The following is a 27,627-nucleotide window of genomic DNA, read 5'->3' on the forward strand; positions in this document are numbered from 1 at the left end:
GCTCGCTCTCTCTCTCTCCCTCTCCTTTCTTACCTACATGTACAAGAAACGCGAAACTTAAAAAGGAGAAAATGTCAAGTCTTGGTACATCTTATCCTTCCCAAGAGAAACGAGAGATCTAATGTCTAATGTACGGGCTAAGTAAATATATAGTATACGCGCGATTACACACGACGAACAGATTCTCTACCGATTAATTCCGATATATTACACTTTATAGTCCGTTTAGTTTCTATGCTTTGAGATCGTTTGAATATATCAGTGCTAAAAGGAATGATCGAACTTGTTAAGATTCTTACTTCATTCATTGGCGAAACACCAATTTCTTCAGACCCCCGTCATAGTTTCCTGCCTCTTCATTCCGATATGACACACGTTTATAAGAGATTCTAGATCATTTGCATGCAACGTAGACCGTATAATCTGTCGATTAACTTAAAGCCAATAATTATAGCATCGCTTCGTCTGATGCATTTTATGATACGAAGCCTTCGAGCTAATTATATAAATACATGCAATTAAATGGTCTTGATACGATGCATTTGTACGTGTCGCTGTGTGTTTGTATGCGTGTATGTGTCTGTGTCTGTTTATGCGTGAATGAATGTACACCGACAGGATGTTTAAATACAGAACTTTCACTTTTATTCTGCCAGACCCTCTTTCTATCATTACATTACATAAAACGATTAAAAGCTATCCTATCGCTTGAAAGAATTATCATAATATTGCAGTATTTTTACCGAGCCATCGGTCTTCTTACCGAGCGACGTCCCTTATATAGAAAATATGTCTTGTTTATATACAATATGCAATCCTTATTACTTCAGTTTTGAAAAAGGATCCTCGATATATATGTACCTCCAGACAAGTTAATACGCTGTACAGTGCACGGAGTATTTTCATCCTTCTCACCCTTTCCCTACTACTTGTTCTCTGGCTTCTCCATAGAAATAAAATTCACAGAACCGGGCGACTACTACTGTGTATGTGTGATTTTACAATTTCCGAGTGGACCGCACCGCATTTCCGACTTCACCACGAACCTCACAAATCTCGCAAAACGATTCTGCAGCTTTTCACATCGCGTCTCGCACTTTTTTACAACCTCAGACAAACGGACATCGTGGCTACGAAGGTGTATTTAAATTTCAATTTCTCACATCTGGATTTGTCAAATTGCATCAATGGCAGAAATCACTTGCAGACATTGACCTCAATATTATATCATATAGTTGCACGATATATCGAATCAATATAGAAACAATTAGAATTTATTGCCATGTCTATATATTTTCTTTAGAAAAATATTACTTTAGAAAATAATTCTACTCTCTTTCTCTCTCTCTGTGATATTATGTATCAAATATAAATAGAATGCAAACTATCCTAAATTCTGAATGCTTTGCTTGAAATTTGGTATAATAAGAGAGCTATATTCGCATTATACTTGTATTATACACAATTTACCTTGAGAATATCTGATAGACAGTACAAAACTATACCTTAATCTGATTGTTTAAGTTTTAATTTCTTCATTTGACATCCAGCCCTGCGACATAAGCGTAAAATCAGAAATAAGTAATGTTTAACTGAATGCGTGGTTTGGCAGACTAAATGTTCATTAGCGTGATAAGTGCAGTACGATGGAAAAGGAATTGCAAAGTCGCTTCGCGATATAAAGCCCTACTTTACAAAGTGTCCCCGTGTCTGCAAAATACGGTGAATCGTTTCGTCATTGCTTTATCATATGGAAAGCTCTTCCACGTCACATTGCAATTTGTGCATCGATTTTCTCACCCAATATACACCAGTTGAACGGCTTTTAAAAGCTTCCAAACGCCTTTGCACCCTGGCCTGACAAATTAAATTTGTCAACTTTTCTGCTAGAGAAGAAGACGATACTGTGCTTAAAAAAAACAACAGTCTGAAAATATCTTTAAAATGAAATAATCAGTATTTTGCGATTAATTCAAGTGGCGCTTGGTTACCTAAAAAGCTTTTCAATCTCGCGATTTTGGGATATGTCCTTCCCTCGAAACAATGAAGAGACAGCCTTCTGCAGCGCGTTACACACACATACGCACATGCACACACACACGCACACTCTTTCTTGACATTTGGTACAATTTTCTTACAGTGCATAATGTATAGCGGTTTACCATGTAGAAATGTTCCCTTTACGAAACGTATTTATATCGTTTTCCTATTACTCGTTATATATACAGGAGCGCTTCCTCTCGCCTTCGTCATCTTTGGGGATCGCCGCACCTAATCTCCAATTCGTGCTCATCACTTGTAATCGGTTTTTACGTTGCTTTACGTTTTCATGTATCCTGTTCACACGTGCTCATCCTCGATTCCTCGATTTATTGCTCATACTCTCAGATCATACGGATTTGCTTGATTGATTTGTGCTAAACGACAATACGTAGCTTAATGAAAATGTACGCTTTTGCATACGTTCGCTCGTCTTTCAAAGTTTCTCTCTCTCTCTCTTCCTCTCCGTTGTCCCGCTTTCTTTACCCCTTGCTCTTATTATACGTCGCTCATTCTAACGATACTAAAAGTGACGTACAATACTCGCATTCTCATTTCTTCTATTCGCATTTCCTCTTTCGCTCCACCATTCGCTCATTCGTTCGCTCCTTTTTTTTTCGAATACTGGTAGGGTGTTGGGTGACAAAAACAGTAGTCTTAACAAACATATCATACAAAAACTCTTAAGTTAGCGTTTAACGGCCAGTGTAAAGCGGCTTATTTTATCATCGTTTCTTCTTTTTCTTTCCCTCTTTAAGTACCTGGAAAAGCTAAAAAAGCTAACTGTGGAAAATCTTGATTCTCAAAAGAAAGAAACCGGTACAATTTCCGATGAAACGGAAACTCTCAATGCGATTTAGACACGCCAAAATGATGAAAAATCTCTATGCTCACATTTTCATGGCATTGAAAATTGCGCTCACCGAAATTGTTATTCTCTCTCTCAATCCTCAAATTTCAAGTGGGATTCTTCCCCTTTTTCTCTCTTTCTCTTTCTTTTCTCTTCCTTTCCTTGTGCTTCTCCTCCGTTTGCCTCAATGATGAAGACTACATACCCCTCTCTGTGATAAATGCGATTGGTACGACTAAATTGGGTGGCGAAACGCCAGACTATCACCGACGAATCAAGTGGCACACGCGTCCATTTCACATACGCGAGCTAGAAGCTACCTCTCTTCAACGTCTCGTTCAAAAAATACGCATCTCTATTTGATGCGAGACGTTTGCTTGAAATTTTATACACGCGGAGACACACTCCGACATTTCTCTTTCTCTCTTTTTTTTACCATTCCTTCATATTCTTTCTCTTTAATATACAGGAAGCTTACTCTCTTACGTTGACGCAAGTAGACTGAATTTCTCCTCGGTTTTATACAAATCACTCCGGTGGAAACGTGAGTCCATCATTCTTCACGAAAACATAGAAACATTACATCGCGAATATAAATCGGGGCAATTCACGAAAAAGAAGCTCATTTGTGTATAGCATCCATTTTCAAACAATCCATTTTTTGAGGGTAATGTTTTGGATTAACGTTATTTTCCTGTTGAAAATTAGTTCGTCAAACAAGAATTTCTTCTAATTTATATGCATCCTTTTCGTATATTATTTAAATTTAAAAAATTTGCTTTCGGCACAGAGAAACTAATACATAGTCCATGTGACTCGTTCAACGCTCAAATAAAAATACAATCTTTTCTCTCGAAATTTTCTCCGAATAATAATAAATAATAAAGTTAAATCGAGAATGAAAATATAACATACACAGATTACAGATTTCATTCCTGCCGTAACTGAAATCTTTGTACTATCTTTAGCGCTTTGAACTATGTAAGAAATAAGAGCCTAGCTCACAAATGATTATAGATATAACAAAGCAAAGGAAAAGCGTCAGCGTATTTCTTCTTAGACACGCAATTCGTATTTTCGTGCTATGAGATCAAAGATGTAAGACATCCTATCGGGCAAAGAACGCAATGCGCGATTACGAACGATTTACTAGATATTCGAATCTCCACATCTCTCGCTAGAGAACAGTGTGTTAGTAAGTATCCCAGATAAATTGGAAAAAGATATTAAACGCGCGAGATAAATATCTTGTACGTTCTTTAACCGAATGGGATAACTAAAAGAAACATTATACGCGATAGTTACATTAATAACCAAATAATTATATCACGCACGTTTTTTTCATGGAAAAAGAAAGATATTTATATTTTCGTACTTGTTGTATTCGCATACGTGTAGAACATGTAAACCAGAAAGAAATTTTTGTTTTGCTTTGATTAATCACTATTTGCTTATTTAGATTTTATGTTAATACGATTTATGTTACAATCGATTGGTAAGACCGTGGCGATTTTGAAATAGCTTTGCTTTGGCGCTACTTAGTCTAAAAATAATGTACGAACCATTTTTCCAAATGGTTGCATAGGTTTTTCAAAATTGATATCAGTGATTATCTTAAGAGGGAAAAAGAATAGCGGAGAATAAAGAGCGGTATTTAAATTGTTTCTGATTCTTTGCGTATCAAGTAAATAGTTCTGCATTTTGTATTAGGGTATATGACAAGTACATCGTATTATATTCTTAATTTCTAAGTTGCGTGTGCATTTATAATTGAAAAATAAGTAACGAAATTATTATCTTGTGAAAGTAAAACTAGAAAAAAGGAAGCAAAACGAGAAACAAATTAATTTATGCGCGTGCGCGTGTGTCTATACATGAATGTTTTTACAGATCAGTTTAATCATAATTTACATATTCTACACGTGTAATGCGATTTGTCTTTCATCATCGATTCATTATGCGTTTCCCTCACTACACACAATAGAGCCTTTACTTTGGTTCATATCACGTAATGAGACACTATTCGCAAGTAAAGTTACACCTCGATTATTTGAAGCTACGATATTTTTCTCTTGCAACAGCGAAAGAGAACAGAAAAAGAGAGAAAGAACAAATCGATGACTCTTATGTAACGTGCCGGGTTAAACAATTTGGAATGGATATATCAGAGCCCGACGATGCAGTTATCGCTTACAATTATTACAACCGAAAAATCGGAAAAACTCATACTCTTTTGCACGCAGTCTGCTCGGCTCGCACGAGCTTCCACAAGTTACAAGTATCGAGTGATTACTATAGTAAAATCTGCGAACATTCACACGTTTCACGACAGCACACGGAAATACGATATAAACCTGCCACTCTCATCTGAAACAAAGTGAAGCGTTTTTGTACTAAAGTGCAGCGATATATAATATTATATCTTTTTATAATGAATTATCTACGCAAAATGTACAATTGTGGATTTTTACATGCACCATGACAAGGTATGGTCGGGCCGTACAACAGACAGCTGTTAGAATGATTCGTGTAGAACGCGTTATTGCGACTCCTTTTCTCTCCTCTTCCTGCTTGTCCCTTTTATGTGTCTCACGCACTTGGATCTCGTGCGTTCGTATCTCGTTTTGCCATTCAAATAGCAACCCCACTGTTTTCCTTAAGAGCCTAAGAGCAGAGTGCCGAGAATTTACAGTGACAATTTCACTTTTTCCCTTTCAACTATAAAGTTAGAGTTAGAGTTATACAGATACAGGTAAGCATTACACAAAAGGCAAAGACGATGCATTCCAAGGAGACTGCATATCCTCGTTACTATATCCTAATTTCTTCGCGGAAAGAGAACTCTATTATTATTTGTCTATTCAGTCTGACCACACCATATTACAACGTGGAATAGCTTCATCATGGTAGATATATTGTATAGGTTGAATATAAATTCAGGCTCTCTCTCTTTACTCTGCGAGGGATCTGTCAAAGACCGTTACGCTTAATTTCTATCTCAATGCTTGGTTCACGCGCTCCCCATGTCACCTCTCCCTCGCCACACAGAACTTATCGACTTGACTAGATTGTACCGTTAAACGATAGTTATGTTTAACGATTTAAACTCTAAGTCTGCCATACATAAATGACCTGTACCTTACTATCTAATATCGTAGTTAACACCTAATGGTAGAAGAATGATCTACTGTTATCGACGAGGACTCTAAAAATTGTACGAGCGCGTTACTCTCGTCCTTGTTCTCCCTTTCGCGCGTGTGTACACTCACATACATACTCATACGTACGCGAGCACGCCTATCAACCTGAAACGGATTCATTGTTAATTTATATTCATGAAGAAATATTTCTCCCGGCCAAAACTGCGCGCGCGCGCGCCAACGTAATGTTCCGAATGCGTAGTGAATCACGAAATTCACGGCTAAGCGCGCTTGCTAATATTTACAATGCCACCAATGGATCGTGGATCCACCGATCCACAAATAAAAAGATTCACCGTTCGAATCGTGTCCTTTTCGTAATGGGAATCGATACGATGCTCCTGGTGTTTGGTTTCGATCGCGCCTGAAACGTCTGCGCGTCGTCGTCGTTTCGGAAGCTACTGGCAACGATGACGACGATACACGATGACGATCGCTAGGACTACCTCTTCTTGCCGGGCTGCTTTGACGACAGACGCTTCTTCAATTTGTGATCCGTCGATTTCACCGTCGTTGTCTTCTTCTTCGGCCGCTCCGGCGAACCGTTGCAGCATCCGCAACCCTTTTTCACGTGGCCGCGCAAACTAGATCTCCGGGCGCGGCAGTCCGTCGGTTCCATCAACACGGTATTGTTCGTTTCGTCCTCCGATGCTTCCGATGCCTTGTCGCTCGATATCACCATCGATTCCGTCGCTGCTATTGACTCCGTCGTGGTGGTTTTGGTAATCCGTTTGAGATGCGTCGTCGTCGTCGTCGTTGTCGTTGCTGTCGCGGTCACTGTCGGCGCCGTCGCCACAGCTGCCACTTTGTGATCGGCGCGATTCAACACCACCCTCGCGTTCACGTGCAGCTTGTCCTTCTTTTTCACATAGGTGCAACGTCGATCGGAGGCCAAGGATTTCAGTGTTTGCACGCTATCCTCCAGACCATTGCTCAGCGTAACATTGTCCTCCGGTTGGCTGCCGATCGATTCGCTGACGCTCGAATCCTCGTCGTCGCTGCTAGATCTCGTGCGCTCCGACATTGGACTCTCCCATGCCATGTACGAATCCATGCGCACTTTCGATGACGGCACTCGCTTCTTGTTCGAGTATGTGTATTTGTTGTGCGTGGACAGCAGCGGCCCAGCAGCCGCCAGTGGCGACAACGGCGATGGGATGGTGTGATGATCCGCGGTGTTACCGCTCAACAGAGTGAGGCTCTCGTCGCCTGAGCTGGCCGCCGAGGTATTGTTAACGTTGATGCTCGGCGGCAATGATTCCGAGTCCAGGTCGATGTCCAATTTCATGTTAGACGGTATACTGGACACACTACTGGGCGTACCTTCCTTCGAGCCGTTTCTAGAGGTCAGCTTGACACGATGGCCACCCATGTCCTTCGACGAGTCGTTCTCCAATGAACCGAGATTCGCCGGTGACAGCCTCGAAATGTCCGAATTGCTGTTCGACGCCTCGTCCTGACTCAGATTGTCCAATGTCAGTCGCATGTGCTTCGTCGATTGAAGCTCCTCCTTTTCCCTCTTGCCCCTCTTCATCGGGTTCAGGGCCCGCGCGCGCTGGCTCACGTTCTTCTTGCGTTCATTCGTTTTAAAGTCGCTCGTTGGACTGGCGTCTCTGCTGCCGCTCGACGAATCTAGCCGGTAGTACGAGCTGTTGTACGATTTCATGCCCAGGGACTGGCTGCAGGACGCGTCCTGCGAGGAATGATCGAACGATGGCGAGTGATTCGTGTCGAACAGCAGGTCCGCTTCGGGAAACAGATCGCTGGTGCTGGGCTCGTCCACCCCCAGATCCTCGCACTCCTCCGATAAGCTCTTCTGCAGCTTCAACTCGCGCTCGTACACCGCGACCTTCCTCTCCACCCTTTGCTGCATCAACTCGCGATCTAATCTTGGTATCAGCTGCGATTTCATCATATTGCTCTTGTTAGAGTACGAAGTGTCTAGAGTATGATTCATGAAGTATTTCTTTGTATTTGAATGGTAGATTTGCCCGCTCGCCATCTCGATACCCTGGCCCTTGTTGATGATCTGCAGTACGCTCTCGGAGTTGTCGCTATCCCTGAAATCATGACCATTCAATTCTCTTTCTTGTAAGAAGATCACCGAGTAGTGATTTATCGAATCAAATTCCATTTATTTCAAATTTATTTCAAATACGAAACATTGATCACAAAATTGCTAATAAACGAAACATTCGTTCGTATCTCTCTCTTGAGCGTTTTTCACATTTATAAGATTGTTCAAAGTATTTTTTCGACGTAACGCACAACATCAAAGTAAATAAAATCTTTTTTTTTCTTTTCAACGATACGCTCCACGAATCGTTACCTGGAATACACTTTCAACGGCTCATTGCCGAGCGCGTTCATCGATGTAGGAACGTATCTCCATGGTGTATCTGGCGACACCTTTCCTTCCGACTCCCAGGCCTCCTGCAGACGCGCGTTCTCGTACAACAGCCCATTCCCAACTTTGCAGGATCCGTCGATCGCTTCGGCAGATTGCTGCAACGGCGATTCCTGGCTGTCCGAGCTGCTTGGTCCACCGGTCACCAAGTATTGCGTCGTACTGTCGATTACGCTCGACTGCTTGTTCGTAGTAGTGATGGGAGACATAGATTCTACAAAAAAGAAGAGCAAGGAGAAAGGAATTAATAAAACAAACTTACGTTACATTTTTCCTGCACGTCAAGAGATCGTATCCTTACCAATTTTCGTATTATTCTGCAACGACGTGGCAATGTTCGAGGGAATCAGAGTTCTCGGCGATATGTTTCCTTGTATGCCTATAGGTTCATCGAATTTTCTTTTTACCGTTTTCGGGGAAATAATCTTCGTGCCAGATGTTATCTCAGTAGACGCCTCTTTCGTGTCTTTCTGTTGTTGCTGTTGTTGTTGACCGGCATCGTTCAGCATAGCGTTCACGTCGGTTTGCGGGGCGAAAGTGAGCGCGATCGTCGCACCGGGTTGTATAGATACTGACTTCTCGGCATGGATCTGCCCGTCTTGAGGCGATTTTTTCTCCGGCGAGTGCGAGACCGCGGCAGCTGGCGCGATACATACTACATTGTCCGCCTTTAAGGTGGTAGAGGTCGACGACAGTTTGTGCATGCTCGAGTTGAAGAGCCGCGTCGTACCCTGCAGCGTGGGATTGCTGGTGATGACTCCACATATCTGCTGACTGTCCGATATCTCGTTGATGTTGCGGGTGCCGATCAGGCTAATGGTGGGATTGCTCTTATTCACCACAATAGCGGTATTCGTCGCAGCCGCGGACTCGACTGCGATTCCGCCGCCGGCATCGTTCTTCATGGTCAGGTCACCGATCACGCTGGACTTGTCCGGCGTCGCAGTTACCGTCGTCGTCGTCGTCTCCCCGGCGAATTGCGCGCTTCCGCTCTGTGGTATCACCACGGACGTACCCTGAACATTCTGCGCACCGGTCAAGGTCTGATTGTTGTTCGACAGCGTCTGCAGCGTGGGCTGCACCTTCATCTGTTTCATCTGCGGCTGCGTGGAGATCAGTTTGGTGCCCTGATTGAGAAATGACTGCAGCACCAGAGTGTTGGAAACCGCAGCATTGCTACCGGCGGTGCGCACGGCCGGCATGGTCAGCAACTTCGATCCAGACACTATGGTGAATTGTTGAGTGCCCTTTACTAGCGGCAGCACGATACTAGTTGGCATCAGCACCGATGTACCGCCCATTTTGCCGGTAACCGAGGCCAATGCTTCGCTGACGCTCACCGAACCGGGCTGCAAGGCCTCCTGGACGATCACAGTGCGCGGTTGCCCCGAACCTGGTTCCGTGAAGATAAGATTGCGTCGTTTGACGTTTAGCTCGACGCCGTCGTTTGAATCGCTCGTCAGATTGCGCACTTCGGCGTTCGTTTCCGTGGCGTTAACGTTACTGGCATTGACGCTCATCGCGGGTTCCTCTGGTGCCGAGAAACCGGCTGGGCTATCCTGCACGTGTACAACACCACTGGAGGAATCCTCGCTGCCCATAGTTCTGCCGAGGTCGTCCGTACTGGGACTCAGCTCCGAGGTTTGTTGTCCCACCGGCTTGGTCTTGCTGGAACTCGATTTCTTTCTCTTCGAGGATTGGCTCGAATTGGTCGGCGGATTGGATCTTCTTCGTGGTGCCGGCTTGTTGTTGAGATCCGGCGAGTTTCTCAACTGTTCGGCATATTCGTCCAGAATTGCGTAAATTCGCTGGGCGGTCTGCTCGTCTTCCTGCGGCTTTTGCTGCGGTTTCGGTATCGGCGACGCTTTCGACGTGTTTGTGGCACTAGTCTTCACTGTCTTGGGCGTCGATTTCTTTACACCGGTCTTGACAGCAGCGGCGGCGGCGGCGGCGGCAGCGGCAGCAGCCGCCGCGGCGGACGGCGGAGTCGGCGGAGTCTTGCCGGCCGATGATGGTATCGGCGCCGGTGCCGGTGCCGGCGTCACGCACGGACTGGACGAGCTCTGCGACGTGACGCTTAACGCCGGCGACGCCGCCGGTTGGCAGTAACTAGTGACTACAACCACCGGCGTCGTGGAGTTTGTCGCCACTTTGGCGGTCACGGTGCTGCTGCTACTCGGAGTCACGTAGGCCAGAGAGACCTTTTGCGGGAACACGGATTCTTGCTGGAACGTCACAGTGTTACCGTTGCTGGCGAAAGGCTCGCTGTTGGTGCTCGACTGCGTTGGCATCATTAATTGCTGCGCCAAAGCGCTAACGGACATTTGTTGTTGTTGTTGTTGCTGCTGCTGCTGTTTACTCGCCTGAGTCTGCTGTGTGGTAGTCTGCGTCTGTACGGTCGTCGTGGTCGCACTATTGGAAGAGATCGATTGATGGGCTTGTGGCTGGATACTTCTCTCTTTCACCTGCTCCAGCACACTCTCAAACTCCCGCAGCTGTTCTAAAGTTGTTGAGCTCACTTGATTGTTCACCTCGATTGGAGAACCGATCAAGCTGTCCGTCCTCACGGTTTGTTGCTGCTGTTGCTGTTGTTGTAATCTTGGCGTCAGAACAGCCTGAATAGTGCCCGCCAGATTCTGTTGTCTGATCGGTGCGCGAATAATATTCAGTTTGACGACCGGCGTTCTGCCGCCCGGTATTGAGTTGGCGTGCGATATGGCCGGTATGATATTCAGTTGATTTGGATTATTACCAGCTATCACTTTATGGGTATATATGACACCGCTAGGCGAACTGGCATTCTGCACGAGTTGCGTGAGCGTTTGATTGGCGGTTTGATTCGGGCTAATGGCGGCGTTTGCCGGACCATTGTTACCAGAACTGGGCACGATATTGACTATCTGTCTGCCGCCCGGTAGCTGCAGATTGGGAATGATGGATTGCACGTTGATACTGCCGGCGTTCGTTTGTTGTTGCTGTTGCTGCTGCTGCGGCTGATTATTCGGCACCGATGTCTGTACCGCCTTCGACAAGTTCGTCGTCGTTTTCTGCGCGGACGCCGCTGGTTGAACACCTAACGATGTGTCTGCAGAAGCGCCGGTTGTGCCGCCGCTCGCGGCTGCATCCGTCGATAGAGTGTAGATAGAGGTTTTGCGAAAGGCCTGTTGGAATTTGGGCAAAACGGCGTTCTGCCCGGACTGCGCCGCGCTTTTCACAGAACCAGCCAATCGGTCGTAAGCATTTCTGTTGGACGGCACACTGCCGGTCACATCCGCGGTACGTTGTTGTTGCTGAGTCGCCTGCCGCGCGAAACCTGTGCCGCTACCGTCGTCCAGATTCTGCAGACCCAGGAGATTCCTTTGATTGGATACGACTTGATTGGGATTGAGCGACGCGATGTGGTAACTGCCGTCCGGCTTGCAAATGACTTTCAACGGCTCGGACGTAATAGACGTCGAGATCATTCCTCCTGGGGATGTCGTCGTGGTAGTAGTCGTTGTTATCGTAGTCGCGCCGGTGGAACACGGGGAACAGGGAGACTTTTTCGGCGACTGATTGTTCTGTTGGCTCATGCGTCGTATTTGCGTCATCGTACGCGCTGGGCTGGACGATTCGACGGCGTCGACAAACTGGCTAACGGTCATCGTCGTTGGGACGACGGTCGTTATCGATGATCCGATGGTTGTCGGCGACGTGCCGCCCGACGGTTGATTGGCTTCCTCACCGATAGTGTCTGGAGTTCCGAGATTCGATGATGATCTGGGCGGTGGCGTCTGCCCAGCCGGACTCATGCCAACGCCGCTGTCATGACCACCGGAAGACGGCGTACCTGGTAATTGTATACTGCCGCCGCTCTGGCTACCAGCTACGCTTGGGGTGCGCGTTGGCCGTGGCGGTGTATTACCACTGATGTTGACCGTTGCCGTGGTGCCCGTGGCAGAATTAGGACTCTGCGGCACTCCGCTTCTAGAAAGCTGCACGACGTTTACCGTGGAGCGTTGCCGCGGCGGCACCATCATATCCAACGAGTTTAAACCCGGCACATTCTTCGCCAATATATCAGAGTCTCTGACGGCCTTTGCCAGGATATCAAACTTGGTCTTACCCAAATTTGACTTGACAGAACCGAGATGATGATGATGGTGATGGTGATGATGATGATGGCGATGATGATGATGACGATGATGGTCATGGTGATCATCGACCACCACGGTGCAGCTCAGATCGTTCTTGCTGTTTGTTTTATTGCTCTTGCTATTCGTAGCGCGCTCCTTTTGCTTCTTCTGATACGTCATTACACTCTTGTTGTTCGACGAGAACGGCATCGTCTTCTGTATGTTGATCAACTCGTTGGTAATGTCGCCACTGCTCAGCCGTTGCTGTTGCTTCTTGACGCGATTCGCCAGTTTGCGGTCGATCTCGTCCGTGCGCGTCAGCACGATCTTCGGGTTCAGATTCAGCGTGCTCAGCATCGGCGCGAACTTGGCGATGTTGTTCGTCGCCTGTTGCTCGTCCGACCGACCGTTGTTCGTATCCTTGTTCTTGTTCAGCAGATTCTTCTGCAAAATCTGCGAGATTCTCGGTGGCTTTTTCGAGTTTTGCGGTCTAAACATCCTCAGGGACTTGAGCACCGCCGGGTCGCTTCGCCTCTCGGTGATAATCAACTGCGCCGCGGCGGTATACGCCGAGCCTTTAATCGTCTCGCGCTTATTCTCGTCCATGTCGGCGGAGAAGAGCGTAATCATGTCGTTGCTGCTGACGTCGGAGCCACTGGCGTCCTCGTGCGCGCTCGTATGCCGCGTGTCCTCGTTCACCAACATATGGAAGTGCGAGACGGACTCGACGGTGAGCTTCGGTTTCGATCGTTTCTTACTGGACTCCTTGCCACTCGACTTGTTGGACTTTTTCTTGGTCTCCAATCGGCAACCGTCGCTACCGAGACTGTCGGTCTGACTGTCCTGCGTGTTGCTGTCGCTGTCCGACACTGAGCTGATCCTATTCCTAAAGTGCTTTGGTTTACGCTCGGCGCTGTCGTAATCGCTCTCGGACGACTCCAGCCGGAGGACCTTGCGCGCACGATTCGTACGCCGCACGCGCATTATACTGCCACTGTCAGAATCCGTGGTAGTGTCATCCAAGTTGCGACGCGAGCGTTTGTAGCCAGCCGCCGGCTGGAAACTGCCAAATTGCTCGGAATTATCTGACGGCAAGTCGACCCATTGTTCGTAACCCTTTTCGATGCCGAAAAACACGTCTTTGTCGTCCTCCGACGGCCAGTCCTTGAATTGCGAGTAGTCAATGTTCAGGTACTTGAGCTCCTTGTTCGTATTACGCATCTCCTCGGCATTCTCCAGGTATCGCTCGCACAGATTTTTCAGCTCCTTCCAATCCAGCACCCAGCTGAGCATATGGTAACGCGGACTGCTCAACACCACGGCCAGATCATCGCACAACTGAGGCGAGAGACCGAGTTTCTCGCCGTCCAATACCTGGCTAGGCGCGGATTTCTCGTCGTAGTTCGCCGAGCCCGTTACCGCGTCGCCTTTGATCAGGATCAGCGCATCGAGCGTTCTCTCCACGTTGTTGTTGCCACCTGGTGTGATCGCGCTAATCTCGCCCGACTGCGGTTTCACGTCGGCCACTTGACGATTGCTGCCGGTGAATTCGCCGTAATTGAAGCAAAGCTCGCCAAGCGGTCCGCCGGACGAAGGATCGCACTTTGCATGCAGCGGACACCTGTCGTTCGGTGTTGCCGTTGTTGTTGTTGTTTCAGATGTGGTCATGTCGGGTTTCTTCGCCGTCAGCAGACTCTTCAACAGTTGATTAGTACGCTCGAATGTCTTTGTTACCTGACCGTATTGAAAGTCTATGCTCTTTGTGGTGGTCGAATTTTGATTCGCCGGCTCGGCTTCCGAGATGACTGTCCTACTCGATGCTTGCGTCGAAGATATCTCCGCGACGCAACTGTTTTTCGTAATATCGGATCTTTTCGTGTTTTCGATGATTGACGTCTGCGAGCGATCGGTCTCTTCGGTCCCTTCGGATTTATTCCCTTCGGAAGTGGTTTCTTCTTGCGAAACACCGTCCTCTTTCGCTTTACCACACGCCACCGCTAATTCCTTTATTCTGTCGTAACAGGCCCTGGTAGGATGCAAGGAGAATGCCGTTAGGACGCACTCCCTCGCGATACCGATATTGCTGTCGACTACGTCCGCCAATTTGAGAAATTGCGTGCTCAGGCGCTTGACGGTCTCGCGCACCTTGTCCTTGTCCGACTTTGCCTTCTGGCTTTCCAGCTCATTCATGTCCGTTGTCAGCGCCCTGATGTACAATTCGATAACCAGAGGTTTTATACTTTCGCCGAACTGTAAAAGAAATCAATTAATTAAGCATCGTCCTAACTCTGACTCGCTCTCGTAAGTGCAAATAAACATGTGACTTTTCAATCTATACTCTCAGTTGTCTTTACTCTATTTATAATCTTATTGTGATGACGCAGTCATCGAGATTTCCACTAGAATTAGATAGATAGCCAACTTTTCTCCAATATGCTTTCAAATCTGTTTAATTTCTGAAATTGAACGGTTACTCACGTGTTTTGCAAGCACTGCGCAGAAGATATAAATATGTTGAGCACTTTCCGCAGGTTCGATTAATTTTCTAATCATGCCAGGCAGAGTGGGTGCGACATCCTTCAATTTTGCGTGTAACAGCGCCCAAGAGTTTAAGATTTGCTCCAAAATATTTGCGCCAGTTTCCGATACCGGCCGAACCATCCCGGCTGTAACGAGATACTGGGCGACCAATTCCGCAGCCTTTATCGAATTTCTCCAAACACGCGCCGTTCCATACTTGGTTGGCTTCTCGCCGCTGAGCCTCTGGACCAATTCAAGCCCGTCATTGAGGTCCATTAATTTTAACTGTAACAAAGCGTAGTTATGAATCTCCGAATCTATTATTGAAACCGCCGCCGATTCAGGAGCAGAGCGATTTAAGGAATAAGATTACGAAAACCGCAAATCCATGGATTAACATTTCAACGACTCTCCACGATTAGATGACCACCCAAGTGAGTGACTAGACTACTAGTGATTGTATAATACAATTGTGCAATATTCGATCAGTGCTTACTTGAGCGAAAATATCTTGCGTGCGTTTCAATTTATACAAGAGGACAATGTACACGTCGATCATGTAGTGCACGTGATGAGACTCCGAGAGCGACCGTAGTTGATCGCTTCGTCTGAGGGAGCGTACGCACGCAGCGGCGAGGTTCACCGCTATGTCCTCGCAGCGGTCCTCGCAGAGTATCTTTAGTCTCATCGTCAGCAACTCGCCTTTCTCCGAACAACAGAATTCTGGAAACACATGACGCGCACGCTTTAATATCGCTTATTATTAGTACACTTATTATCATTTGACATGAACGGTGTTTTATTTTATTATATTTACAACAGGTGGAAAATCAGAAGCTGTTACAATAAATTTATCCTGGTTCATCTACTAATAACGTGCACAATTATGTATAATATTTGAATGCAACGGAGCAGGCGAATTCGTCGCCTTTTCCCACAGGAAAGATACGAAGTATTAGAATATCAACGAACAGTTGATGTCATTTCAGTTTGAGACGGGGTGTGCTGGCTATATTGTACATATATAGAAAATATACAATACAGATACGGATATACTTCTTTCTTACCCTCTTCATGTTCGGAATCCGGTTGGCCGTTAAGTATGCTGTCGAGAACGGGATGTTTCCATGGATTGTTCACCAGAGCCAGCAGGGAAGTACACTTGGATGCAGCGGGGTGTTGCACCAGCTGAGACACACACTTCTGCAGCATCACGCAGAGGTGCGTTTTGGCGACCGGCCACTTTGGCCACTCCCCGCGCAATACCAGGGTCAATGTATGTCTGCGTAAGAGAATAATGCAATGAGACAAACGCAGGGCTTGTTTGTCCTCCCGTGTTTTCAAATCTCTCGTCAACTATTGCAAACATTAAAAACCTACTATTGGTTTTCGAAGCAGCAGAATTTGCACTCGAATCGGAAAGATCAAAAGTCCCATATTTAAATCATAATATATTAATATCAAGTAAAAACGGTAAATGTTTGCAATAATTCGCTGTACGTACTTTACTGATTAAATTTATATTCGCCAGTCAAGATACACTTGCAATTGACGAGAGCAGAAATTCATTAAATTATAAAGCTCTATCATAATTTGGATAATATTAATGATCGATGACGTATCATGTTGCGAGCTTACTAACAATAGTAACGTTGGAAGGGAAAAACTCGTTAGAACGTCCGTTAGATTAATTGAGAAACGAGATCCCGATAATTATTTCTGCCCACACGATTTAATTCGTCTACCAAAAACAACATGGAGCGACTCGTTAATTAGCCCTCCGTTAAGGGAGAATCAACTGAAAATTTCGCGACAAATAATATTCTCGTACATCCCTTTTGGGCCACCCTGTATCTGTATCTCGGTTGTATACCTGTCACGTTAACGTGAATTTGCGTCGCATTGCTATTCAAAATTCCAGGATCGTTTGTATGACGGCGCTACATACATGTAGATTCATTACTCTCAGTGGCGTCAGTCGCCCCCCCCCCCCTCTTGCTCTCTCGTCACATTCATCTGCCATAGAATGACGCTGTTACATCTAAACTTGTTTTACGCTACTTTTATATCGAAAAAATTCCGATTAGATACCAAATAGATAAAACCAAATAGATAACCAAAATAGATAAAACAGATCAAATGTACATATCCGTTTCACATTAAACGGACATTACTAATGGAATATTTCATAATATCAGAAAATAGCAATTTGACAATAGATGTAATTAATTGGCAAATGTTCAATTGTGTTACTATAATAATGCATATCAAAGAAATCAAGATAAGAAATTGAGAATTCTAGTTGAAAGTAAATTTATTAGCTTCAAACTTTCGAAAAAAATTTTTTTAATGATTTGCAATGAAAATATCGACAACTTGTAAAAATGACACCGAGTTATCGGTATCTATTGAATAGGTTCAATTTATCTCGACAAGGGATCATCTCATGATAAGGCATGAAATTACGTGTCCCAAAAGTGGCATCACTTTCGAGATGCAAGATACAAGCTCTGTGAAAACAAGTCCTGAATTTCCGTCGATAAAGGTAGCATAAGGACGCGGATCGAACAACAACGATCGACGGACCACGAGAACCCACCTGTGAACCCATTCTATGAGAGACTGGGTGTCCTCGGACGAAGCCGCGGAGATATAATTGGCGACATACCCCCAGGCCGACAAAAGTGCATTCACCTTGTCGCCGTATTTTTTCTTGCTGTCACTCAGCGTCGCCTCGAGCACCTGCGAAATCAACAAAAAATCCAATCAATTAAAAAGAACCGGAAAATCATCGTCGAGGTGTGGGGGATAACGATCGTCGAATACGTGGACATATCGCGAAACGCGTTATCAGATGCGTTATCTAAGGGGTGGCCGTGTTTTCTGTCCTCGTATGCTCAACAACGTTACATTGAATCCTTCAATTCAATTGCTTTGGGGTGGTGTCCCTGGGTTTCTCGCGCACGACTTGCCTCATAATTACAAACTGCGATATATAATATATCAATGAGCATTTTCAATGCTTGTCTACCACTGTCCGTTACCCTTCGGTATTTCCATCTTCTGCTTCTTCTCCTTCTCCTCTTACCCATCAAATAGACATATTTATCTTTATACATTATATATCATGTACAATTCAAAACGTAAATTTTCGGCTTTCTAAAGGTTTGCATGTATTTCGAGAGAGTTTCAACATGTAGACGGAATACTTACGGAAATATTAATCCGATAAACGTAATTTGATCCCACGATCTAAAAGTAAAGCGAATAATCGATGAAATTTGACCCCAGTTAAATCTTTCTCTTAAATCGAATCGCAATCTCGCAGACAGAAATTCAGAAGAGACAAAGATCGTGTCAAAGATCATCGAAAAGAGCAACATCAAATTTTCGTTCGAAGAAAAAATGGAACCTTGAAAGCCATGAGACCAAAATGAAATTCGCGTTCCTTCAGGAACGATACTGAACGAAACAGAGAGAGAGAACAAAATATAACTTTAGAACTAATAGGATAGCCCATAGGATTACCTCGTGCATCTCTAATGTGGAAACATGATTTTTTCGAGATTCTACAATCTCGACAAAATCTTCCATTTCTAAAGCGTTAAAAGGGATCCTTGCATCCGTGTGGTTGTTTCTTTCAGAAACGCGCGGTCGTACATAACGAGCGAAATGTAATGACATTTATCCGGGGAATTCTGAAGCGCGACGTTCCCTCAGCAAACAATGTTTGCCAAGGACCACGTAGTTCCGTAGAGGATTGATAACGTGGTTAAAGCGCTGAGGTTATTCGGAAATCGCATTATTCGAAGCAATTACTCGCGCGCGCGCCAACACTCTTTTGTAACTTGCAAAATCGTACGAGAAGAGAGAGCTTCGATTCAATTGTAACGCGAAAATTCTCGATCGATCTGTCACGTAGTATTAACGTAGCTTCGCCTTTTTAGAGAGAAACTGGTTTCTTCGCGTCGCGTAACTATATTACAACAATCATACTTAATATTTTATCCAACGATATTATTCGTACTGTTATACTGTATTCATATAACAAGTACAAATAGACCTCACTATAAATTCTATCAATAGTTTGCACACTCACACACAACGGATAGAATTAATACGATGAATGTGTCTCCGATGAATGAGAAAAATATCCGGAAAAGTTCCATTACTTTCAATTATTGTGTCGATTGTTCAATTTAAATGGGTATATAATGCATTTTAACGCGTTAAGAAATAACACGTGCGGGGAAACTGAATACTTATTCAGACTTCTGTTTTACGAGCACCCGGGAGATATTTCGGGATCGCAATACAACTCAACAATACAATAGCCGAGATAAAAGCTTGCCATCGTCCGATATACAACCGCGTGAAACGCATCAGCAAGGAGATTTGTGGGATTCCGATGCACTACCATAAACATATTAGAGAGCGAATGGGACTCTGCAATAAACCGCAAATACCTGCCAATCGAAACGTATTTGGCGTGGGTAGATTCGTCGAGTAAATATCAGCCTTCATTTTCATCGGTTCTTTTTGTTAATCACAGTTTGTTGTACGTCTCCCCCAATGTACCGCTAACATTCCGTATGTACGGAATACGAAAAAAAGAGACGCAATAGAAAAAGAAGCAATGGAGAATCAAACAGATTTTCAGAAGCATATTCTGCCTTAAATGGAGTTAAACATGGAGAAACAACTTGAAAATGTTACAAACACGTGAAAATGTTTCCGCTTTAATCAAATTTTATTTATGGCTTTTTCTTTTTCATCTTTTTTTACGAATCATTAGTTTAGAATCATTATAATTATCGATCAACAAAAAAGGTATTTGTAATCCTTGTAACTAAAAGTAAATGTTTTTATATGTTAAGTGATACACCGACGCAACGATGGTGTTGGAAAATTTCTCTCCCGATACTATCAAATTATTAAAATCATAAAGAGTTACGTTACCTCCATGTTTGTAATGTTATCCTCGGGCACGGCAAAGCTTCCCTCTCTGTTCACAACACCCACTTGGCACACCATATCTTCGGGCTTTTTACATTTAATCACCGGAACTGTTTTTGAAACACAGGGAGATATCTATATATATATATATATTCTTTTTTGTTTTTCTTTTTTTCAGGCGATCCAAAACTCTGTTCTATCGAAATCTTAAAACCTATGCGTTGATTTTAGAGGGATCCGCTAAAGTTCAAAATAATCGCAAAACTACGTGACATGACATTTTACTTTTAGACGCACTGGCGAAATTACACAAGTGAGTTTATTTTACTGGTAACAAAGCAATAATAAACTGTATGAACGAAATATTTGACACGGTACATTGTTTCTTCGAGCTATAAGGAAAAAGTGGACCTTGTTGGATTGAATTGTGGAGAGTGACGACTTTATTTCTCAGTAAAGTAAGAGACATCATCCTAAAGTTGCGATTTTTGGTTTTCAACACAATTTCCAAAAACAAGATTTCTTTATTTCTATCTCTCCCTATACGAAATACATGCTTTGCTCGCTCTTTGCACGCAAGAACTCAATAGTTTCTATCTCGACACACACACGCGCGCGCGCGCGCGCGCGTGCATATTCTAATATACAAAATCGAAAAGATAAGAAGGGATCTTTCATGTTGTTTGTTAAATACTCGTCTACTAATATCACGATATCTTACTGTCGAAAAAGCTCGTTTCACTTCTCAACAATGTTGATTTAAATACGATTGGCGCGATCAAATGTCAGCACTCCATTAACAATAGGTTCAAAGTTAGAATCTACAAATAAGCACCTAAATAGTAGAAATTAGAAATAAATGATGTCATATCTTTAATGTTTTTTTGTGCAATATCTGCATATGCGTGTATGTATATGTGTTGATTTAACATTTAATGAGTGTCCTGGGGAAAAAAGTATCAAAGATTAATACCAAGCTAATTAGAAGATAACGATATCGAAGATAAGAATTGAAGGATTCATTGTAACAGTGATTCAACTCGCTAATTTTAGATGTTTAAAGGGGCATTACAGTTGAAATTTTATTTCAACTTAATTTCGAGATTAATTTCCTGAGTCAAATACTCGACATAAACGATATTACCTTTAAAAAATATTCTTGTCCTTTGGAGCTGACAAACGAGCCACTGTGCGTCGTTGGAATTGATGACTGAAGCTACACAAACAAGACAACAGAGACATTAAAAAACAATTACGAGTATAGGTACATTAAAGTAATTCTTTCGTGATATAATGAGACATTTATATAGAGCACAGTGAATTAACAACGCTGCGAATACAATAGAAACTTGGAGCAAAATCGCAAGGAGGAGCAAGAGAAAGACGTGATCTCTTTGCAAGTGGACGCTGGGAGACATCGCGACGCTTCGCGGGAATACCGTCGGTGCGGTATTCCCAGCGACGTACATATCCAGGAACGTACTCGACACGTCGCCCACAAATTCCCCGCGAATGCGCCTGATGTATCGTGTATCCGGAATACCGGAGCCGGTATATGGCGCGAGCGAGATTCTCCGACGCGATGGGAGGAGGTGTGTGTGTATGTGTGTGCGCGCAGCATCTTTGCGCGATCAGCGAAAAATCTCCTACGTATAGGGTAAACACGGAGCGAGACTCGATGGCGCTCCTTCAATCCACACCGAATATACACATTCTCATAGTCCCCATAAAAACTAAAAAAAAGAAGAAAAGAAGAAAATATATTTGATGCATTTTATATCATGACAGATCAGAGAAAATTCCCCATGACACGCTTGTGCGATAGAAATTTTTCCAAAGAGGCGATCGCAGTATCTTTTTACTTATGTGTAAAATTCGACTAATAATTACATCGCTTTTAAAGAAACGCATGTACGCGCGTACACATGAGTTTGTCATTTCTGTGTGTGTGTGTGTGTGTGGTGTGTGTGCAACAAGTTTTCGTAAATTTTTAAAGTCCGCAAGCACGCGAGTTTATTATGGCGAATGCTACGGTACATCTAACCCACGTGCCTCGCGATACAGTAAACGGCTACGTCACAAATCAATTGCAACGTTAGCTTTTATCATGAAATGCGGGCCAACGAGTTCTCCCTCGAGGCAATATTTCATAATATTTTTTCCTACAGCCTTACATATGTCAATCGCTGTAAATGCAACATTTTGCTCCAGGTCATGTCGAAAGGTTGCAAAATACGATGTTAACAATTTTGGATTTGAACTCAAAGGACGCGATCTAATGGAATCATCGTTACACTCCAATTGGTCGGCCTCACCATAAAAACAATCTTTTAAAAAACATGCCATTTAAGTATCTTGTATTGTTTATTTATTTAATTGAATTTGCACAACGTTATTTCTCCGTGCTGCAACTTCTCGGATACACGAGACATTTTTATGCAGCTCTTGCTTCAGCTCATTCAATTTTTTCTTTTTCACAAACTTTTCGCGTTGGCGACTTATTTTCGTTTTAATCCGTTCCATTGCGCATTTTCACGATGTACGAGTATAAGTTTTGATTGCCATCTGCTCAGCGTTATCAAGTGACAAAAGCGTCGAAAATATCGAGCGCGGCTAGACTTAATTTTGCGGCATTCATCAAATCGATTTGTCCGTCAAGCGATCTCGTTCACGAATCTACGAATTGGTCCGACGTTGTATGACCAACTTTCCGGAGAATTACGAATCTGGGTCAAATGGATCCACCGCATAATAACTTTTGAGGTTGACATTGAGGCTGCACGAGATTTCTCGAGGATTTCATCCGTTTCAACGATATTAATTGTCGTCATACTGTACGTATGCGCTATCGTACGTGTAATAAAAAGTAATTGGTAAAAATATGATAGAGAATAAAGAATGGAGTAGTAAAATATTAATTAAAGAAAATCGAAAAAGCTTGACACAGGTTTGCTTTTGTGCCCGCCTGTGAGCAATAAAATATGCGCGTGAGTCATCCTGATTCACTATTACTGTACGAGACATCTGCAGCGCGCAGAGAAACTTGCAACACTTGGGTTAATCAAATGTAATCCAGATGGCAATAAAAATTTCCAGGTAAAGGAGGCAGATGCACGCAGGTTGCGAGAGGGAGACTTGCCATTTCTTTTCCGGGCACGCACGCCGACCAATCGTTAGACCGGAGTTTTATTCGAAAGCGCAACACTCGGAAGCTCGGAGTCACTTACACCCCGAAAGTCCCACCTCGTGATTCCTCCGTCTTTGCGCAACTTTACCCATTTGCAACTTTCGTCCCCTCCCTCCGCTCTCTTTCCGTTTTTCTCCTGACGAAAATGGTTTTCCTTTAATATTTCTTCCGCTTTTTTTGTAATATGCTACTGCGTTGGATGTGAAGAGACAGGCAATAACGCATAACGAGATACGAGAGTGGCAAAATGTTCCGTTCCGCTCATAATTAATAAATGATATCGAGAGAAACTCGAAGGATCCTTGGATATCCTTCAACAATAACTTTCCACCTCAACAACGTTTAAGCTCGATTAATATCGATCGTATTTTTTGTACGTTTCTCATGATACTTGGAACTATTATGAATTTCCAAAACCTAGATCTCAAATTGGAATCGTTCGTTATCGAAATTTTTATCGAGACAAAGTTCATTGTAAATTAACTGGCCAAGCATAGTTCAAAGTTTCTTGCCTCGGGCAGGCTTGTTAGAATTTTGAGGCTCTTTATCCTACATATATTTACGTTTATATCCGTACATCTTGAAACTTTGTTAAATCTTCTTGTATATTCCGCGCGAGGGTGAAACAATTCGTTTCCCTGAAACGCCGTAAATGGCCAAACACGCTGCGAACCAATATTTGAATAAAACTTGTAGCCGCTATGAAATTTTAACAAAATAAATGTGACGCATGAGGGCTTTCCGTAAAATTCATCAGCGCTAATGGAATTGTTGTTTCGTATAATTGCAAGTGGTTATTAATTGGCTATGTATTCAGTGTCTGTCATTCAAAGTACGATGAATGCGCGAATCGTTCAATACGTAATAGCAAAGAGAATCGCAACAGAATTCAATTATATTTCACCTGTCGTTTAACGAGTGTTTTCTTCGGAATGTATCGCTACGGCACATTTATGGTCTCGTTACACATTTTTTTTCAGAATGTAAGAGAATTGCAAGAGAATGAGTTTGCTGCACTTATCAATATCATGTCGTAACGATAATTAAGCTCTTCTACATACGAGAAAAGATGTAGGTGTTTTCTTTTTTCAGATATATTTTTCAATTACATCTATCTTATAATTAGAGAGAATTGGTTTAAGAACATAAACGAGAAAGTCTTATCTTTGTCTCTCGTCTACTTGATTTCCACGTGAAAGAAATGGTTTCAACTTAAAAAGAGACAGAGAAGAAGAAAATCCCCTTTATTGGAAATAAAAATAAATCGTGCAACGACATAAAATGCAGGTCGTATCGGTTTTCTAATTTGGCGCAGCATCCAGCCGCACGGAGCCGGCACAATCGATACGTTCAATTATTAATAAGAAACTACTATTTTTGAGATGCGGTTAATTGTACGTGTATTTTCGAGAATTGATGTTCGTCAGAAGAAACGGCGCGTGCCATTGACGCGTTTTGCAATTCTCGATCGACAACCGATACGTTATCATCGATATAGGATTTCCGATAGCAACATTTGCAGGGAGATAATACGAGACACGGAAAGAGGGATGGGAAAAGAGAAATATGAACGTGAATAAGCTTGCGTTTGCGAGAGAATAACGTTAAACTTTGCAACGTGCAGTATGTTAAATGGTCCCGGAATATTAAACGCAATAATAGTCCGCCGATATATTTGCAAGGTTGAAATTATAATTTAATTACTCGGGAATTAATGAGCTTTCTAATTTTCAGAATGTACAGAGAGAAAACAACAATTATTATCTATCCGAGTGGTTGAGTTCGATGAAATTGATTTGATCTCAGGCATGAAAACCGGTAAACCAACGTTGAACACTGCATGAATAATTGACCCTATAACGCCCTGCCGTCCAGTGGTCTTGTATCTAAAATGCCCGTGTCTAACACAATGACTGTGTAAAACAAGTACAAAGTAAGTATGTTACAAAAAGTAAATACAGCGTAATAACACATTCCTTTATAATGAACGCAGTCATCCTTATAAAATAGTCAAGCTTAATTACTATCCGTATCAGCTGTAATAATAGATATCGTGGAATCCTTTAAGAGCGATGGCTCCTATTCAATTCTCAGAAAGTAAATTATAATATTGCATTAGTATCAACTTTAGGATTATCGCGATTGATCTGACACACGCGCGCGCACCCGCGCACGTGTCCAAGAATGGAGAGCATTATTTCATAAATCTGTTTCTACGACAAAAAACGGAGCAAAAGTAGCAGGTTCGAACGATGAGAAAATGATATCTGAGACCTTCTTTGTGATCTTCTTAATAAATTGTAGAGTTAACGTTCCTACAAGTTGCTACAATGAGGTCTCGGTGGACTCGACGATATTTTCAAACGCGTGTCTGGAAATAAATCGCTGCTTTTCTTGCAAGAGTCGCCACTGCTCGCGTGACATTATATTGCATCGTGAATGTCATTTCATTCAGTCTATCGTGCAATTTTTCAAAATTCAGCTAAATACAGGACTTTTTCTGACGTCTTGGTTTGGAGAAGCTATCACGTACAAAGAATGGCACGAAAGTAATGCAGTACCACGTATTCCTTGGAAAACTGCCAAGTGAAGTATAATATTGAACGGAGAAAGTCGATCAACCGGAATAAAATTTGGTATACGTGACGTCCGACGTATCAAAATCGAGATATTCATCGATTACGTTCTTTCCGTGATATAGCCTCCTTCAGGGTTGTGCGATCGTTCCGCTAGTTATTAGTTTCTGCTACGAAACTTTAACAAAGTCAAAAAGAAAGAACAAGTAGAACGTGAACAAGTAGAGTTGATTCTATCACCGTGTTTTACACGACATAAAAATTTCGCCGTAAAATAAATTCCAAATAAACTTTTCGTCGGAGTTGCGCATACCCACATATTGTTGAGTCATAAACGTATTAAATTAAACAATTTAATGTGTTGCAACGGCGTTTCTCACATCATTGGCCTCACAAAAGAGATCGAACTGACATTACGCACAATTACACACGCACACATGCACGTATACACACAACAGATAAATCTTAATTCCGAAAACAATAAAACTGCAAAATATCGCGTAGTTTTTCCGTAATTCGTTTCCCCTCGAATGTCATTTTTTTCAAATCGATGAAATGAAACGCGCGAGCAGCAACGTAAAGCCCAGGGCGCTTATTGCACGAACGTTATTTATTTCCCTCTTTCTCTGTCTTCCTCTCTCGCACACTCGAGTAAAAATGGACCGGCCGGCCGGTGGATTATTCGCGCGGTATTCCGCGATTGTATACGTCCAAAGCTTTGAGCTTTGAAATTCCTTCCTACCGATACTGACAGCCAATTAGCACGATGAGCACTCTCTTTCTCTTCGTTCCTCTTGTATAGGGATACCAGCGAGGGGCATCGCCAGATGCATTCGCCTTTCTGATCGCCAACAATTCAAAGTCTGTCATGTCAATGCTAAGAATGCATATTTTATGTAAACTTATATAATGGCAATGTCTTGAAAATTGCTCAAGGTACACGACTGCTGTAAACTCCACCTTTTTAAACCAGCTTTTTCTGATAGCATGTTTTCCCGAAGCTATGAAGCTACCGATAACTCGCGAACGAGAGCTTCGGAGCAAGTGCAAGTTGCAATATGGATGAAACATCCCAAGCGCGCTTTCTTGTTTATTTATGTACCATGTTAGAAAAATAATAATTCGTCTATATATTCTCGTGATTTTTCGACAGAATATATAGACGCACTAAAATCCATACGACTATTCAACGAATCAAGAACCCTCAACTTACGTATCCGAAAAATACAACAGCAAAGGATTGATGTTTCGTTGTTCAATTAAACATTTCATTAGCGAGAACGTCTCGACAAAACATTTTTTTCATTTACCACCAAATGGAATCCCGTGTATATTTACATCTGCAACCATCAACCGTCTACGTCAAAAAACAAAGGCTCTGCGTTCTGTTATTCACTTTCAACATCAGCAATACTTTGTTGAACATTTCACGGTACAAACAGTATATAACGAATTCGCCATTTACAATGAGATTGTCACAGAGAAACAAAGTTACCACAAAGAGGTGACAATCGAACGACGATGTTGTTCAATAATCAAGAAAAATTCGAAACACAAACGCCGACGATTCGTGTGTCTGGTCGGCGTGGCGAAATCAGATCGGCGGAACCAGAGTAAAGAAATGGTGCTGATGTGGACACGATACTTTACTTTCAGAATAGAAATGGTCCAGCAGCGTTCCGTCCAACTCGAATCTCAATAGCATACCCGGCGCAAGCCAGATCGATTCTTTCGCCTGGAAAGTTAGTCTTTTATTCCGAAAGAATAACACAACGG

The 27,627-nt window shown here is 43.1% G+C and overlaps 1 protein-coding gene across 4 annotated transcripts in view; it reads right to left on the reverse strand.

Annotated features, from left to right (window-relative positions):
• Positions 1 to 621: 621 nt before the first annotated feature.
• LOC105286162 (serine-rich adhesin for platelets) overlaps positions 622 to 27,627 on the reverse strand; it is a 51,675-nt gene continuing 24,669 nt past the window's right edge. The window contains exons 1-9 of one of the 4 annotated variants that reach the window (XM_026968970.1): positions 21,233 to 27,498; positions 20,092 to 20,198; positions 17,732 to 17,874; positions 16,200 to 16,414; positions 15,629 to 15,855; positions 15,091 to 15,417; positions 8,799 to 14,862; positions 8,420 to 8,711; positions 623 to 8,150 (exon numbers count right to left, since the gene is read on the reverse strand). In XM_026968970.1, the coding sequence (XP_026824771.1) occupies positions 6,533 to 8,150; positions 8,420 to 8,711; positions 8,799 to 14,862; positions 15,091 to 15,417; positions 15,629 to 15,855; positions 16,200 to 16,414; positions 17,732 to 17,874; positions 20,092 to 20,166 (8,961 nt within the window). In that variant the 5' untranslated portion in view covers positions 20,167 to 20,198; positions 21,233 to 27,498 and the 3' untranslated portion in view covers positions 623 to 6,532. Of the gene's footprint in view, positions 8,151 to 8,419; positions 8,712 to 8,798; positions 14,863 to 15,090; positions 15,418 to 15,628; positions 15,856 to 16,199; positions 16,415 to 17,731; positions 17,875 to 20,091; positions 27,499 to 27,627 lie in introns of those variants that run through there. The other 3 variants (XM_026968969.1, XM_026968967.1, XM_026968968.1) reach the window with 3 other exon arrangements.

Source organism: Ooceraea biroi, chromosome 4, assembly GCF_003672135.1.
Source record: "Ooceraea biroi isolate clonal line C1 chromosome 4, Obir_v5.4, whole genome shotgun sequence".
Taxonomy (NCBI): Eukaryota; Metazoa; Arthropoda; class Insecta; order Hymenoptera; family Formicidae; genus Ooceraea; species Ooceraea biroi.